The sequence below is a fragment of the Chiloscyllium plagiosum genome, chromosome 5 (assembly GCF_004010195.1).
Source record: "Chiloscyllium plagiosum isolate BGI_BamShark_2017 chromosome 5, ASM401019v2, whole genome shotgun sequence".
NCBI lineage: Eukaryota > Metazoa > Chordata > Chondrichthyes > Orectolobiformes > Hemiscylliidae > Chiloscyllium > Chiloscyllium plagiosum.
In genome coordinates, this window is record NC_057714.1 from 75,403,895 (window position 1) to 75,420,279 (window position 16,385).

Here is a 16,385-nt window from a genome sequence, read left to right on the forward strand (position 1 = left end):
GGGGCTTGTAGATGACTCCCAAGAGGGTCTTTTTACCCTTAGTATTTCTCAGCTCTATCCACACTGACTCTACATCCCCTGAATATCCTCCCTTACTAACAAGGCCACCCCACCCCCTCTGCCCGTCAGTCTGTCCTTACGATAGCACGTGTAGCCTTGAATATTCATTTCCCAGGCCCTGTCCACTTGAAGCCACGTCTCAGTTACCCTCACAATATCGTATCTGCCAACTTCCAAAAGAGCTTCAAGCTCATCCATCTTATTTCTAATGCTTCGTGCATTAGCAAGATTACCAAAAGAAACACAGACAAAAGAGAGCAGACTATAGAATAATGTAACCTATCCAAAACTCAACAGACTATCCCAACTTAATGATGCTTTATACAATTGTCTTTCTTGACTTCTCTTGTTCTAACTTTCCCTTCAATTTCCTTTTTAAACATCCAGTTAGTCAATCATGTTGACTATCCCTAATCAATTTATTCCTCTCTAGATGATCCTATTTCTTATAACCCTTTCCAATACTTCACCCACAACCGAAGTAAGGCTCACAGGTCAATAAGTTTCAAGGTTGTCCCTCCTCCCCTTCTTGAACAAGGGAGCAACATTTGCTATCCGCCAGTCTTCTAACGCTATTCCTGTAGACAATGATGACATAAAGATCAAAGCCAAAAGCTCTGCATTCTCCTCCCTGACTTCCCAAAAAATCCTAAAATAAATCCCATTTGGCCTCAGGGACTTATCTATTTTTACACTTTCCAGAATTGCTAACACTTACTCCTTATGTACCTCAATCCCATTTGATCTAGTAGCCTGCGTCTCGGTATCCTCCTTGACCACATTGTCTTTTTCTCATGTGAATACTGATGAAAAGTATTAATTTAGCGCTTCCCCTATCTCCTTTGACTGCAGGCACAACTTCCCACTACTATCCTTGATTGGCCCTAATCTTACTCTAGTCATTCTTTTATTCCTGATATAGCTATTGAAAGCTTTAGGGTTTTCCTTGATCCTGTGTGCAAAGTAAGATCAACATTAATATGATCAACCATATTTGAAGTTAGCGAGTCATTCATCAGCTTAATAACAGCAGGGAAGAAACTGTTCTTAAACTGTTTGTGTGTGCGTGTGTGCATTCAAACTTTTGTATCTTCTGCCTGATGGAAGAGGTTGTAGGAGAACATTACCAAATTTCCACAATATTTTGCTCTGTTTTTTTAGAATGTGAACACTAAAAATTGGCACTGCCAGAGAAATAAAATAACAGTGGCTAACCAAGGAAGCTAAGGAGAGTATTAAGTTGAAAGAAAAAAAATATTAAGGAGAATAAGTCAGTCATAACCTGAATGAACACTAAAAATTGGCACTGCCAGAGAAATAAAATAACAGTGGCTAACGAAGGAAGCTAAGGAGAGTATTAAGTTGAAAGAAAAAAACATATAAGAAGTTTAAAGTCAGCAATAACCCTGAAGACTGTGATGAATACAAAATCCAGCAAAGAGGACTAAAAAGATAATAAAGGGAGAGAAAATAAACTATGAGGGGACTACTGAGGAACATAAAAATTAACACTAAGAGCTTCTTTAACTGTATAAAAATAAAAGGTCAAAATAAACATGAGGCCTTTAGAAACGGAATCTGGGAGATGGTTTTATGGAACAAGGAAGTGGCAGGTGAGTCTTTATGCATCAGTCATTACAGTGAAAGATACTTTGAACATTCCAATAATATCAGAGAATATGGGGAAGGAAATAAGTGTCACCATCGCTAAATAAGTAGGATTAGACAAACCAATGGGCTTAAATGCAGATAAGTCACTTGGCCTAGATGGCTTGCATCCTCGGATCCGCAACAAGGTATCTGCAGAGATAGTGGATGCATTGCTTAAAATTTTCAAAAATCACTGGATTCTGGAGAGTATTAGAAAACTTCTAACGGGTCACCCCTATCCGAAAAGGGAGGGAGGCAAATATCAGGTAACTATTGGCCAATTAACTTTGCATCTATTGTTGGAAGTGTATCAGAATCAAATTACTAAGGAAGTAATAGCAGAACATTTGGAAAATCATAATGTAACCAAGACGAGTCAGCATGGATCATTAAAAAGAAATTGGGTCTGACTAATTTATTAGAGTTTTTCGGGGAGGTCTCAACCAGCTTGGATAGAGGTGAACCAGTCAGTGTGTTGTATTTGGACTTCCAGAGGGCATTCGACAAAATACCTCACAAAGTATTAAATCATAGGAAAGGAGCCCATGTATTGAAGGTAGTATTTTGGCAAGGTTAGAGAATTGACTCACGGCCAGCAAACAGCGAGTTGGGATAAGGGGTTCTTTTTCATGTTGATACCCTGCAGTCCTGGAGTACTACAGGGATCCAGGACTGCAATTGTTTACAATATATCTTAATCCATTCAAAGAAGGAATTTAATGAACTCTTGCTAAATTTGCAGGCAACACAAAAACATGTGGAAAAACAGGTTATGAAAGGGATACACTTTACAGAGAGATATTGATAGGTTTAGTAAGTGGACAAAAAGTTGATAAATGGAGTATAATGTGGGGAAATGTGAAGTTGTTCATTTTGGAAGGGAAAACAAAAGAATAAGAGTCTTTCTTAAATGGAGAAAAACTGCAGAAAGCTGCAACGCAATAGACTTGCGACTTCTGCAAGAAACAGAATGGTAGCACACAACTGCACCGGGTAATCAGGAAGGTTAACAAAATGTTGACTCTTACTTCAATGAACTTGGATTTTGAGAATAGGAAAGTCTTACTGCAACTATACAAGATCCTGGTGAGATCACATCTGGAGCACTGTGAGCAGTTTTGGTCCCTTATTTAAGAAAGTATATCATTTCATTGGATGCAGTTCAGTAAAGGTTAATTAGGATGATCCCTGGTATGGAGGGACTGCCTCATGAGCAAAGGCTGATCAGATTGGGACTCTACTCATTGGAATTTATAAGAATGAGAGGTGATCTCATTGAAATATGTAGGATTCTTAAGGGACTTGACATGGTAAATGCTGAGAGGATGTTTCCCCTCATGGGAGATTCTCGGACCATTCCTGGCCTACTCCTGTTCATGTTTCTCATGATCTTATGGCCTGCCAAAAAAAACACTAGGCATTCACCTGAACTGGTTTAATTGTGATGAGCTTTGATTCATTAAACACATTTATGGTCCCATGAGAAGATTCTTAATTTTAAACTGATTTATAACAGGCACTTTCTGAAAAGTTTTACATATTATAAACATTTAGTTTACTAAGGAACTGACTTACACACCAATGAAACCTATAAGTAGTTCTGCAGATTTTTAAAGTCACTTATTGCATCATTCACAGCTTATGGACTAGACACAGATTTGTTTTTTCTGATAAATCTATTTTTGGATGCACTAAGAAAAAGAAGAGACAATATAAAATAGTTGCCCAATTGCAAACGTTAATGGAAATGTTTGCATTTTATGATGTGCTAACCTGCTCCTTGGATGCTGCCTGACCTACTGTGCTTTTCCAGCACCACTCTAATCTGACTTCCAGCATCTGCAGTCTTCACTTTTGCATAATTGGAACCTTGTTTGCTGACTATGCCTGTACTGGAGATATCTCAACAAATGTATATCTGTGATGAAGTAGTCCCCTTGGACATCCTGACTGAACCATGTCAGTCATCTTGTATAATTAATCATTTTCCAAAATCAACTTAAGTTGACAGCCAGAGGAAAAGAAGCTGCCATATTTGAATCACTATTTGCCTTCTGCCCAAACTCTCCATCCAAACTCTATCATGACCTGATGATAGAACCCATCAGGTCTCTCTATAAAAACTGGTTCAAAATTAGTCTTTGTTTTGCAACTTGACCCACTGATCGTATGCCATGTTGCATTATTTATATCCACATGTAAGATGAGATTTTATGAATTTGCATTTGCAAATGGAAACATCTGGAGAGCTAGTTTGGGGATTTACACAAAAAATATTATAAAATGACCTTATATTTTATACATTTCATTTTTTCTATTATACACAATTCATGAGAACTGTACATATTGGTTATTTGGGTCAAGTTTACTGTGCTTACAATTCAAGATATATTTTTAAACTTACATTGGACCTACTTTGTTTTAAATGCATGTATAATTGGATATTTAATAACAATTAAGTTATTTTGTCTTGCAACCATCAGGAGAATTATCAAAATAGAGGAAAAACAACATTTATCCTGCATGAGAGGAGAGTGCTGATTGGTTATCGAGTGGACTTTGATTGGTGGTGGTGTCATGGAGAATGCACCAGTTAACAATGAATGCCAGTTAACTGCTAGGTTTTGTTGAAATTTTAGAAAGGGACAGGTTGACTCTAATTAATCAAGGCCTGTGACATGAACCAGTGAATGACTGTTACCTATTTCATGATGTTAAAGCAAATACCAGATTTGTACATGTTCTTTCTGTCTGCAAAAAACAGGGCCCTGTGTAACTTCTAGAACAAAGAGCCATAGACAGTTACAACATGAAAATAGACCCTTCAGCCCAGCATGTCCATGCTGCCCAGTTTTCACAATTAATTGAGTCCCATTTGTCTGCATTTGTTCATATCCCTCAATATTTATTACATCCATGTATGTGTCCAAATGTTTCTTAAATGACAAAATTGTACTTGTCTGCACCACTAATTCTGGTAGCCCATTCCAAACACTCTACAGCCACTGTGAAAAATATTGCCCCTCTAAACCCCTTTGTATCTCTCCCTTCTCATCTTAAACTTATGCCCTCTAGTTTTAGACTCCCCTACAAAAGATGTTGGCTATCTACATTACCTATGCCTGTCATGATTTTATAGATCTCAATAAGGTCACCCCTCAGTCTCCTATGCACCAGGGAAAAACGCCCCATCCTATCCATCCTCTCCCTATAACTGAAACCTTCCAGTTCAGGCAGCAACCTAGTAAATCTTTTCTGAACTCTTTTAGTTTAATAATATCCTTTCTGTAGTAGGGCAACCAGAACCACACACAAAACGTCAAATGTGGCCTTACCAACATCTTGTACAGCTGCAAAAAGACATACCAGTTCCTATACTCAATGCCCTGACCAATGAAATCAAACATGCCAAAAGCCTTCTTCACCACCCTATCTACCTGTGCCTCAATTTTCAATTAGCTATTAAACCCATACCCCTAGATCTCTGTTTTATAACACTCCCCAGAACCCTACAGTTGACTGTGTAAGGCCTGCCCTGGTTTGACCTACCCAAATAAATGCTGGTACACAACACTGTGAGCCCAACGGCAATCATATATTGCTTCTCAGCATAATTCTTCATACACTCAGGATTATGTAGCAAATGTTATCTAGCTCTGGAATCACATCTGATTCAATTAATATTAACATCTCTGGTTCATTTGAAACTCACCTCCTACCTCTCCAGTGCCTGTCCACAATCTACAAGACACAATATAATACTCTCCACTTGCCTGAATGGGTGCACCTTAATCAACTCTCAAGAAGCTTGACACCATCAATATAAAGCAACCTGCTTTACTTGTTTCAACTACTCCATCTACTGCTTTCAATATTCAGTCCCTTAACCAATGACACATAGTGACATTTACAAAATGCTACAACGATTCTCTGACAGCATCTTCCAACCCACACCATCTTCCACCTAGAAAGACAAGGGCAGCAGATGCATGGGAAAGCCACCACCTGCAAGATTCCCTTTAAGACGCACATTATCTTAAGTTGGATATATTATTGTTCCTTCACTGTTGTTGGGTCAATATTCTGGAACTTCCTTCTTCATGGCACTGTGAATGTGCATATACCCCAGGGCATGCAGTACCTCAAGACGTCAGCTTATCACCACTTTCACAAGGAGTGGAGGAATTGGCAATGAATGCTGGCTGATTTAGCAATACCCACATCCCATGACACATATTTTTAAAAATTGCTTTAAATTCACCAAAGGTCCAATGGGAATTCTTTGGGCCCATTTGCATTATGTCTAGCAATGAATACCAGTGTGTAATTACATTAATTAATGGCATGAAGGTATAGAATTATTCAAATCCCATTATGTTTTAATTATAGTGCCTTTTGTCAAATGAAACCTTCTCAATTGTAGAGGAGGATAATGAGGAACACTATCTACATGAGAATGCCTTTCACAGACTTTCGATTCTTCTTCTGTATTATATCATTAATATGAAAGATATCTGCACTTCAAATATTCATCCAAAAGTTGAGGACTACAGATTCTATCTCACTAAGATATTAAGTTTAAAACCACATCAAGATTTAAATCATCTTTCCCATGATGAAATTGAAAAACTTTTGGAAATCATTCAAGAGCATTACACAGTTTCCTCCTGGAGTCAGGTGAGTGAGTCATTTTTTTCGCGAAGTCAAATTAAACCGTAAACATTCAGTCATGAATATTGCTTTCATCAAGGTGTGACATGTGATGTTGGAAAATGGAATTACAGAGGAACCTTGATTATCTGGCATTCCAATTATCAGAATCTTGGATTATCCGGCAAGGTTGCAAGGTCCCGATGCTTGGCTAAACTCTATTATCCAGCATTCGATTATCCCGAATTCAATTAACCGAACAAAATACTGCCCACCCGTGGCCTTCGGATAATCAAGGTACCTCTGTATCGTCATCTTGGTATGTAAAATTAATCTTCAAGAGATACAAAAAACAGTCAATGGCGAATTGGTTGAGTGTCTGACTTTCTGGTCTTATTGAGGTCAATGTAACTGTAAAATGGCTGCCAATTTGTTACTGCCCATCATATGCCATGACTAAAGCCAATTTTACTTCCCAAAGTTTCAGGATGACGTCTGCCTGTGTCAGATATGAATGTATCTCAGGACAAAGTTCTCTGTTCAATAATGAGACATTTTTCAATTCACATGAGACTTGAGTCTATTTCACATTCAATTCACATGAGCACTGAGATTTCCAATTTGTTGTCAGTTCAGTTTGGGCCTATACCCACTAGGAAATAGATTGAAAAATTCCACATCGCATGACATAGAATCCCTACAGTGTGGAAACAGGCCCTTCAGCCCAACAAGTCCACACCAACCCTCTGAAGAGTAACACACCCAGACCCCTACTCCTCTACATTTACCCCGGACTAATACACTTAACCTACACATCCCTGAACACTATGGGCAATTTTAACATAGCCAATTCACCTAACCTGCACATCTTTGGATTGTGGAATGAACCGAGAGTACCCAGAGGAAACCCACACAGACACGGGGGGTGATGTACAAACTCCACACAATCATTCAACGTGGGAATCGAACCCCGGTCCCTGGCACTGTGAAGCAACAGTGCTAACCACTGGGCCACTATGCCACCCCAAATGAGATTTGGTCAAAGAAATTTGGTCAAATTAGATTTTCATCATATTTTATTCTGATTTGAATCTCATTCTCAGATTTCCTTACTTAACTGAATTGTTAATAGACATTCTTTTTCCAGTTTGCAAATTATTTGTTTCTGGAACTATTGCACTAATAAGTGGAGACCTTGTGGTGCAATTGTAGAATCATTTTCTCTGAGCCAGGAGGACCGGGTCAAGTCCAGCTCCAGGACTTGATGGCCAAGGAAGGTGTGTTAATGACATGGCCAAATAGGTTGAGTATCAACTTTTAAATCATTACAATATCCGTCAATGGCAAATCGTAAGATTGGGAGAGATTCTTGGTCATGGAAAGAAATCAAAACCTCTACCATTGCCAATCTTAACTCCAGATTAGAATAACAATGTAAAAGTGTATGGTACCACAACAACTAAACATTTTGAGGGGTCAGATTGCAGGATCAGATTGGATCTAATGGCAAGTAGTTTTCTGTTCTGTCTGGGTGGATATCGGCTGGTGTTTCTGCCCCAACTGTGATGGAGATTGCAGCACGATTGGTCAGACCTGCCTTGGGTTGAGAACTCAGAAAGAATAAGTACTACTAAAATGTATCTTTTTAAAGTTGCAGAACATTTATGAGTCTTTTTCAATGATGAAGGCATAACAAAAAACATGTTTTGTTTATTTTCTAGTGTATTGATGCCAACTGGCTGAAGGAAAAAGCTGGCATAGTGGGCCCCCAGGGTGCTGATGAAAATACTGTCCCCCGATTGGCTAGTGCAATCATTACCTCCATTCTTCAAGGACTTTGTATTAGAAGCTTAAGTTTACCCAACCCAGACTTTTTCACTGAATTTATTTTCAGATCACTGAACAGTACAAGTACCATAAGTATTTCAGGTATGTCAATTAAACAAAAGAACGCTGGTGATAGTCTTACCTAATTAAAGGAAAATTATTGCCATGCAAATGAGAAAACTTATGGTAATGGAAGTTATGTGAATCTGTCACAATTTTTATAATAATTGCAATAATGAAGAGATTTGAAAATATACTAATTACCACCGTATAAGATGTGTTCCCCAATTATTGTGTGCTTTCATTAGCCCAAAGTTCTTCCAGTAAATTTGTTTCCATGATCATTTCTCCAGCTCACAATTATAAAATTCAATTCTATAAATTGCTGTAATGAGATTGTGAAAACTTAAATTTAAAATAATTGTACTATAACCATTAAAATAACATATCGAAGACACTGCCTCTGCCTTGAATAATGGCAAGATAAAGGACAACAATATGGGTGCCATTTTGTCTGCCATTCCCTGATGATAAGGGACATAAAAGTGGGCCCAACAGCCTGAGTGACTCATTAATAAAAACTTACAAAATAGACGGAGGAGTAGGCCATTTGGCCCCTCCAAACTGCCCTATTCAACAAGGTCATAGCTGATCGGTTTCAGGCATCAACTCATCTTTTTGCTAGTTCAGTATAGCTGTCAACTCCATGATATTTCAAAATCTATCTAACTACTCTTTAAACACTTCCAGTGATCCAACCTCTGCAATCTGGGAGAGAGAATTTCAGAATTTTACGTGACTCCTTCACATCTCAGCTTTATTGAGTGGATGTTTATTCTATAACTATGTGTTCTAGCTCCCCTCTCCCCCAAACTGGGGCCCTGTGCTATAATTCAAACACAATTACTATTTTTGATCAGAACAAGTTGGAGCCTTTGCAGTTCAAGGCCAACTGAAATAATCTGGACTATAGAGAGCCAAGAAGATTCACCATTGCTGATGGCACAACCATAGGCCACAATAAAAACTCCACGGTTTTTGTCCTGCAGCTCATCCATCAGATTTAAATTGTAGCAGCCTTCCCGCCACATGATGGAGCAGCCAATTTGAATGCGACAGATGGTTGCATGTTTAAAAATTTAAAATAAATCCTTCTATCATTTTATAGATTTTCTCTGCTTGAAAATGTGAAACGGGCAAGTTGTCGTTGCTGCTAGGCAAACTGTGCATGGTTTATGGCATAAATGACTTATGTACATTCTCTTCCCTCCCCTTTCATTTAGACCTGAACCGCCTACTTAATCATCTGGGGTTGGGGAAATACTTTGAACCGCAGTCACATGGACACGTAAATGATAGAAGTACTGTGAAGCCAGTCAAAGGCTCTGGCCTTTTACTGTTTGAAGTAGAGCATAGCCAAGATCATCATGAGTGCAATCATATACGTGAGGATGATAGATTCACATGGACAAAGGTAAAAGTAATGTAATTAATTACCTTAATTGATTTTCCTTTCACTAATTTGCATCATTCTAAGTTTTTAATTCTCATGATTTTCTGTTATTAATTATAATATTTTATTAAAATTACACTTGACCATAGTTTGTACCAAAATGCAATGGAGCATTGGAACTTATACAACTGGTGATGTTTATGCAGATCAAAGTTCCAAAAATCTCAATGGGACAATCATCCACTCATTCAAATATCAGTTCAATTCTTCCTTCAAGTTTTTCTTATTGATCTTAATTGCATCAGTAGGCCATTTGTTCTCTATGTTATCATTTTCGAGTAAAGTTATTTAAACAATGGTGGCCTTTATATTGTAATCTTCATCCTATATCTTTTGGTCCTAATAGTTTTGGCAATCTTGAACACATTAAATTAATCTATTCTCTTAAGAATACTGAATGTTTGAATAATATCTCCTGTGAGCCATCATTTCTCCAGAGTAAACAATCCCAGGCTCTTCAACCTTTTATTCATAGTTCAAATGCCATAAGCTGCACATTAGTTTGGCTGCCCTTTCTGCATTAACTTTAAAGCCTGGATATCCTCACTCTAGCACAGTGTTGAGACTTGTACACATTCTGAATTCGTGCAACATTTTTATAAATGTAAACCTTCCTTTTTTTTAAGATTCAATATCATTTCCTGAAGATTATATTCACCTCTGGCTATATATCAGACAAATCATTTTGTTTTTTTTATTCCTGCTCATACTATGTGTTTTAATTAATACACCAGGCTCCTCTCTTGATTTCCATGAAGTTACTGCCTATAGTTATACAGAAGATGCTATTGTGAAGTAGTTCAGAAAGTGAAAAGGGACCTGAACATTAGCCACCAGATGTAAACAGAATAGGGTAGGGAACCTGAATGGACAGCATTGAAGGGAAAGATGAAAGTATGAGATAAATGTAGAATGGACAGTAGTGAAAAAGAAAAAATGACCGAAAAAAAAACATTGCTGCTAGGCAAACTGTACATGGTTTGTGGCATAAATCACCTATTTACTTTCTCTTCCTTCCTCTTTCATTTAGACCTGAACTGCCTACTTAATCATCTGGGGTTGGGGAGATACTTTGAACCGCAGTCACATGAACACATACATGATAGAAGTACTATCATTTACGTGTTAATGTGACTATCAAACCCTTGCCTTTTACTGTTTGAAATAGAGCATAGCCAATGGATAGCAGTAAAATGAAGTTGGATATTATGTGAAAATGGAGGGCAGTGAAAGGGCGGGAAATGAATGACAATGAAACTATGTTGAATTTGATGGAGTAGTGTCTCTGCAATCTTGCTTCAAATGGATAAAAATGCCTTGTTGTATCTATATTAAATTATCATCAAAACCTATAGTGGAGGTGAGTTTGATGTGGCACATTGATTATTGAGATATGTTTTTGGCTAAGTGACAGGCTATTACATCGCGAAAGTCTTAAGTATAACTTTTGTTTGTCAGCCCTTTAAGATTAAAGTCATATTAACTCTGAAGCATGAAATGGCTAAAATTAACAAAAATGGCATTACTTTATAGTAAGAAAATAACTTTTTTGTGTCTCTTCAACATTTGAATTCCCTCTTTTTTTTTGTTTCTCTTTTTTTTTTGTTTTTCATATGAAAGTGAAGAACAGTTATATATACCAAGTGCTTCACTTAGAAACCCCCTGTAACAAATCATTTTCAAGCGATGGGTGATTCTTAAATTGCCAGCTTTTCGAAAGCCTCAGGTCAGCTTTTACCAGTTTTATGAGTTGGCCTGTTGCACAAATACTTTGAATGCCATTAAAATTTATGCCTCTGCTTAACACACAACAGCAAAATTGAGATCAGCACCTTAGCGGAATGGTTGATCATTTCTCACTGTTTTGATTCTTGAAGAAGGGCTTATGCCCGAAACGTCGATTCTCCTGCTCCTCGGATGCTGCCTGGCCTGCTGTGTTTTTCCAGCACCGCATTTTTCAATTCTGGTCTCCAGCATCTGCAGTCCTCACTTTCTCCCCATTTCTCACTGTTCCATAGCATTGTACAGTGGGGGCTGCAAACAAGCTGCAGCATGGCTTAATGGAGTAGTGTTTCTGCAGTCTTGGTTCAATCAGCACTGCTCAGTGGAAACAGTATCAACAAGATACATTTTTCCACGGAAATTATTTTTAGAGGCAATATTTGTTTTCTGCTAATGGTGCCACCTATATTTATTCACCTCGATAGCCAAAAGGGTATACACCTAACACTGTTAAATTTAATAGGAAAAGTAAAAAAAAAGAAATTAATCACCAGATTGTTTTCATGAGGGTGATATCATATCTTTGCATAAAGATGGATGTATTTAGGATGATTTCTCCTCAACACTCCATCCCCAATCCCCACGGCCTAACCTAGGTAAAAATGAGTCAAAATGCATTCAGTGTGTTCTGCCTGACCTGATCAAAGATTTCACTAAAATGGTTGAAAATGGGATAGTGGATAACCACTGACATTTTAATTGCCTATACATTGCTTTTTACCAGGTTATTAAAAGTTCTCCTTTTACAGGCCAGACATTAAGGTTTAATATCTGTGGCTTATCGATGTTATCTACCTTTTCTGATTACCTCTTTGTGATTTAAGGTTATTGGTCTCTGCAGAATGGACCTGCCACAAAAACAATTTTAGACATGTTATATGTATAGGTTGTCAATTTTTGCCGTACCTCATTAAAATGTGTGGCTTGTATATGGTCTTTTCTAGGTTTATAAAAGCTTCAACTACAGATAAATTGACTGTCATATCCCCTCAACTAGGTTTGCTTTTCCGCTGAACAACTAATGGGAATCTTTGTAAATGGCAGTGATTTTGCAATTTCAAAAGAACACTTCAACCAGATCAGCCCAGCAATTATTCAACAGCTGCTTAGTGGAGCTTGTCAACACAGTGGACAGGAATATGCACAGTCTGTTGTCCTGCCAACTAACACAGAGAGTAAGTCATACTAAATAACATGGTTTTGTAATTGGCGTCTCTACAATGGCAAAAGCAATACTTACACACACATATCCCATTATGTGATCCGTAGGGTTGTGCATTTTGTTGCAATTAAGCTCTCTGCCAGTCTTCCACAGATTCATTGGAAATATTTTCCCGCACATCTTTCATTGAAATACATAGTATATCTTAGAGATCTGGGAATACAGGGCCCCATCCCTTATAGTGAATTTCTTGTGTTTTCTCAGCAAGGGGATCACTATGACCTGACCATTATAAACTAAATGTTCACATGATCCAAGCATGCATCAGCCTATTACATTTAGTGATGGCTGAACCCTGTTCTAAGTTGCAGTCTGCTTGCTGAAATATTTGACTCAGAACCAACCTCTCAAGCGCAACTTACAATACCTTTTGTGCATCTGCTAAAGTACAGTGTTTGGCAATGACTTTTTCTTTGACGATTTCAGCAATATATTTGGAAGATGGAATGTACTGCCTGGGAATTGGTGGAGGTTGGGTCTATTTGTTGAGCATTGGATGATTGTTTGGCCAGAAATTGTGTAAGGGATATGAGGAAAAGGCAAGAGATTGGCACTAGATATTAGAGTCAGTGCAGGCGTGATGAGCTGAATGGCCCCTTCTTCTGCCCCGTAGTCATGATGTGATTCTGAGATTTTTCATTTGAAATAATTGTCTACAAGAGCTGGGTAAAGTCTTTTGGAAGTGACATAAAGCTCAGCTGGTGTCTGGAGAGTCAGTAAGGCACCTGAACAGCTTCTTTTCATGAGGGCCTGCTGCATTTTGTGTCACTCAGGCACCTGTCAGGCCAACAGTGAGCATTACCCAGGATCAAGGGCCTTGGAGGTACAAGTCCCATCACTGAGAGCTGTTAGCCAATCCTGAAGAAGGGTTATATCCGAAACGTCAACTTCTCTACCTTCTGATGCTGCCTGGCCTGCTGTGTTCTTCCAGCCTCCTGCTTGTCTAATCAGGAAGCCAACAGGTATTCTGTATTTGGTGATGTCACTGAAGAAGGCTTTGGCTGTTATGGTTACTATTCCAACACACACCAGACTTTGGATTGAGGTAGTTCAGATGACAGGTGTATAATGGCATGAAGGCATAGAGTTTGTGGTGGGGTGAGTGAGCAGCAAGAGCAGGTGGTGGTACTTGCACTCATTCAAAGAGGTCCTTCGTTGATATTGATGGAGCACCACCCCAGCCCTTCCCTTACTGGGATTGAGGGTTTGCTTGTTGTGCTTCCAACATGAAATGATTGCTCTTGGATTAATGCCTGGAGTGGCCAAATGTTTTTCTTATTCATTCACGGGATGTGGGCATCACTGGCAAGGCCACCATATATTGCCCTCTTTGGGCAATTAGGAGTCAACCACATCGTTATAGGACTGTAAGCAAGACCTGGTAAGGATGGGAGATTTTGTTCTCTGGAAGACATGAGTGAACCAGATAGATGTTACCAACAATTGACACTGGTTTCACAGTCATCATTAAACACTTAAATTCCAAATATTTAAATGAATCTTGTGCCAGTAAGACACTGAGCATTCAATGATACGTTGAAATTGGTATTGATTGCCTCATAAAGAATGCAACAGCAGTGAGGTGGGGAAGACATGGAAAAGCTTTCTCATGATGAACTTGCTTAGATAGAGTGTCCTTATCCACAGTGCTTCTACTGCTTAAGTTCACCCCTGCCCCCAAACCCAACAAGTGGAAAAGCCCAAGATTCTGCCCAATGAATAAAAGCCTTAGTGTAGCTACCATGGAAACAAATGCAATGTTGAAAGTAAAATGGTGCTGAACAGTCAGATATTTAATAAATTGTTAGAGTCCTGATCTGTCTTCTTAATAAAGTAGGAAGTTTGAGTAGAATTGACCATTTTTCCAAATATTTCTTCAGCCCCAATTCATGAGAAAGACCTGGCACATCCTGTACGGTCAATAACTCATTTCTGTGTAAATATGTCAGTGTGCAAAAGTTAAATAGGGTCCTTGAGAGGTGATTTAATGAATAGTACATTGGATTGATATAGGCATAAAACACGTTAAATTCAAATCCTTAACTCTGTTTTGAGGGAACTCATCTTGGGAAAAAGAAGCAACTTGATGTAAGCACTCATCATAAATAATTACGCAAAAAAAATCACATGATGGAAAGGGAGCATTTCAGAGCAAAGATGAAATCTCAGAAAATATAACTTTGTTTAATTGACTCCTACCCAGCATTGCAGACTGGTAGAGGTGGCAAATACCACAAAGTAGCAGCAGCAATCATCTGGGAATATACCACATAATTGCAGTGATGCAGAAGTGACCATGACCATGAGAAGAAGAAATCCAGAAGACCCAGAAGACAAACATCCATTCAAGCAACTCAGTTTATTGCATTAAGACCATCATCACTGTAGGAATTCAGTCAGCAGCCATGAAGCAGCAAACAGGCAATCTCAGCACTCCAAAGCACAACTTCATTCAGAATCTTGTAAGAAACACAGAGATAAAAGAAAAATGGCTTGGAAAAGAGAGATGAGTCAGCTATACATAGAAAACACAGAGATCTTAGCAAAGGAGAATAAAGTCCAGGAGATCAAGTGCCCTCCAGACAAGGTAACAGAACGACAAGCTCTGTAATGACTGATGTCCTCTGTGAGGATATCTGAGAGATAAAGTATCCTCCTGCTGAGAAATAGTCCACAGATTAGAACCAGGGTCAGTAGTACTGGAAGGAAAGTCTTACCATTCTTCCAAGCCTAAAGATAATGCTTCCTGAAGGAATTTGTCCTGAATGCCTACATTTGTTAGTGACTTGGGGAAAATGAAGCAATGGTAAATGTAATATAGTTACATACATGATTGTATAATGAGTTAACAATGGGAAAAATGTTTTTGTGGAGATGCTGTACAAGCTCATGGTTCTGATGGGACTAATGTTGATAGTACATTGGCTCCACCCACGCTACTGGGTCACATAAGGTGACAAGAAGCTGTACTCCACTTTTCAGAATGTGCTAGACATTTCTGTCCCAGCTCGCTAATAATTATATCTTACCAAATATAGTTGTACTTATTGTTTTCTTATAATAAGCCGTCTTGCTATCTGTGAACAAAGCCCCATTGCTGGGGTCCATATTCAGCCTTCTGGAACTAGCATGCCTCACTTCACCAGGTGTACAGCCACCATGTCCGTGATGGAGAAATCCTGACGAGGATATTCCCGTTTTATTGACCGTTAGAAAGGAAACTTAAAAGTTGGCCCATTACATTACACTCAAATAAGTGCTGGAAATGCTGCAAATCTGTTTGCTTTATACAGAACACTAGGGTAGCCCTGAGTAATTTCAAGGCTTATTATTTTTAATGAAGACTGAACTCAAAATTTCATGTCAGTGAAAACATTAAACCAGAATTGAGAATTCTCCTATTGTTTAAAGACTGTATGTAAGTCCTTTGCAAGGCTTAAATGATAAAGTGCAAGTCATTGATTACACAGCCCAATGGGATTCTGCAGCTGAAAGAAAAATTACTTGTTATTAAGAAAAAAAAGTGAATTTCATGAACCTTTCCAATATGCCCATTCTAAATGATGACACACTTAACAAACTATCCAGGTCTTCTTCAATATATAATTTCAGTTACATCACACTGTGGGCTTTTGCTATAAATTCTGCATCCTGTGACCTTAACCTCCACAATCACCTGAA

The 16,385-nt window shown here is 38.4% G+C and overlaps 1 protein-coding gene across 1 annotated transcript in view; it reads left to right on the forward strand.

The window, feature by feature from the left end:
* Nucleotides 1-16,385, forward strand: part of LOC122550319 (zinc transporter ZIP12-like) — an 82,379-nt gene that overhangs the window by 25,085 nt on the left and 40,909 nt on the right. Inside the window, exons 3-6 of the mRNA XM_043691043.1 lie at nt 6,100-6,387; nt 8,082-8,289; nt 9,471-9,661; nt 12,480-12,657. Coding sequence (XP_043546978.1) covers nt 6,100-6,387; nt 8,082-8,289; nt 9,471-9,661; nt 12,480-12,657 — 865 coding nt within the window. The remainder of the gene's footprint in view (nt 1-6,099; nt 6,388-8,081; nt 8,290-9,470; nt 9,662-12,479; nt 12,658-16,385) is intronic.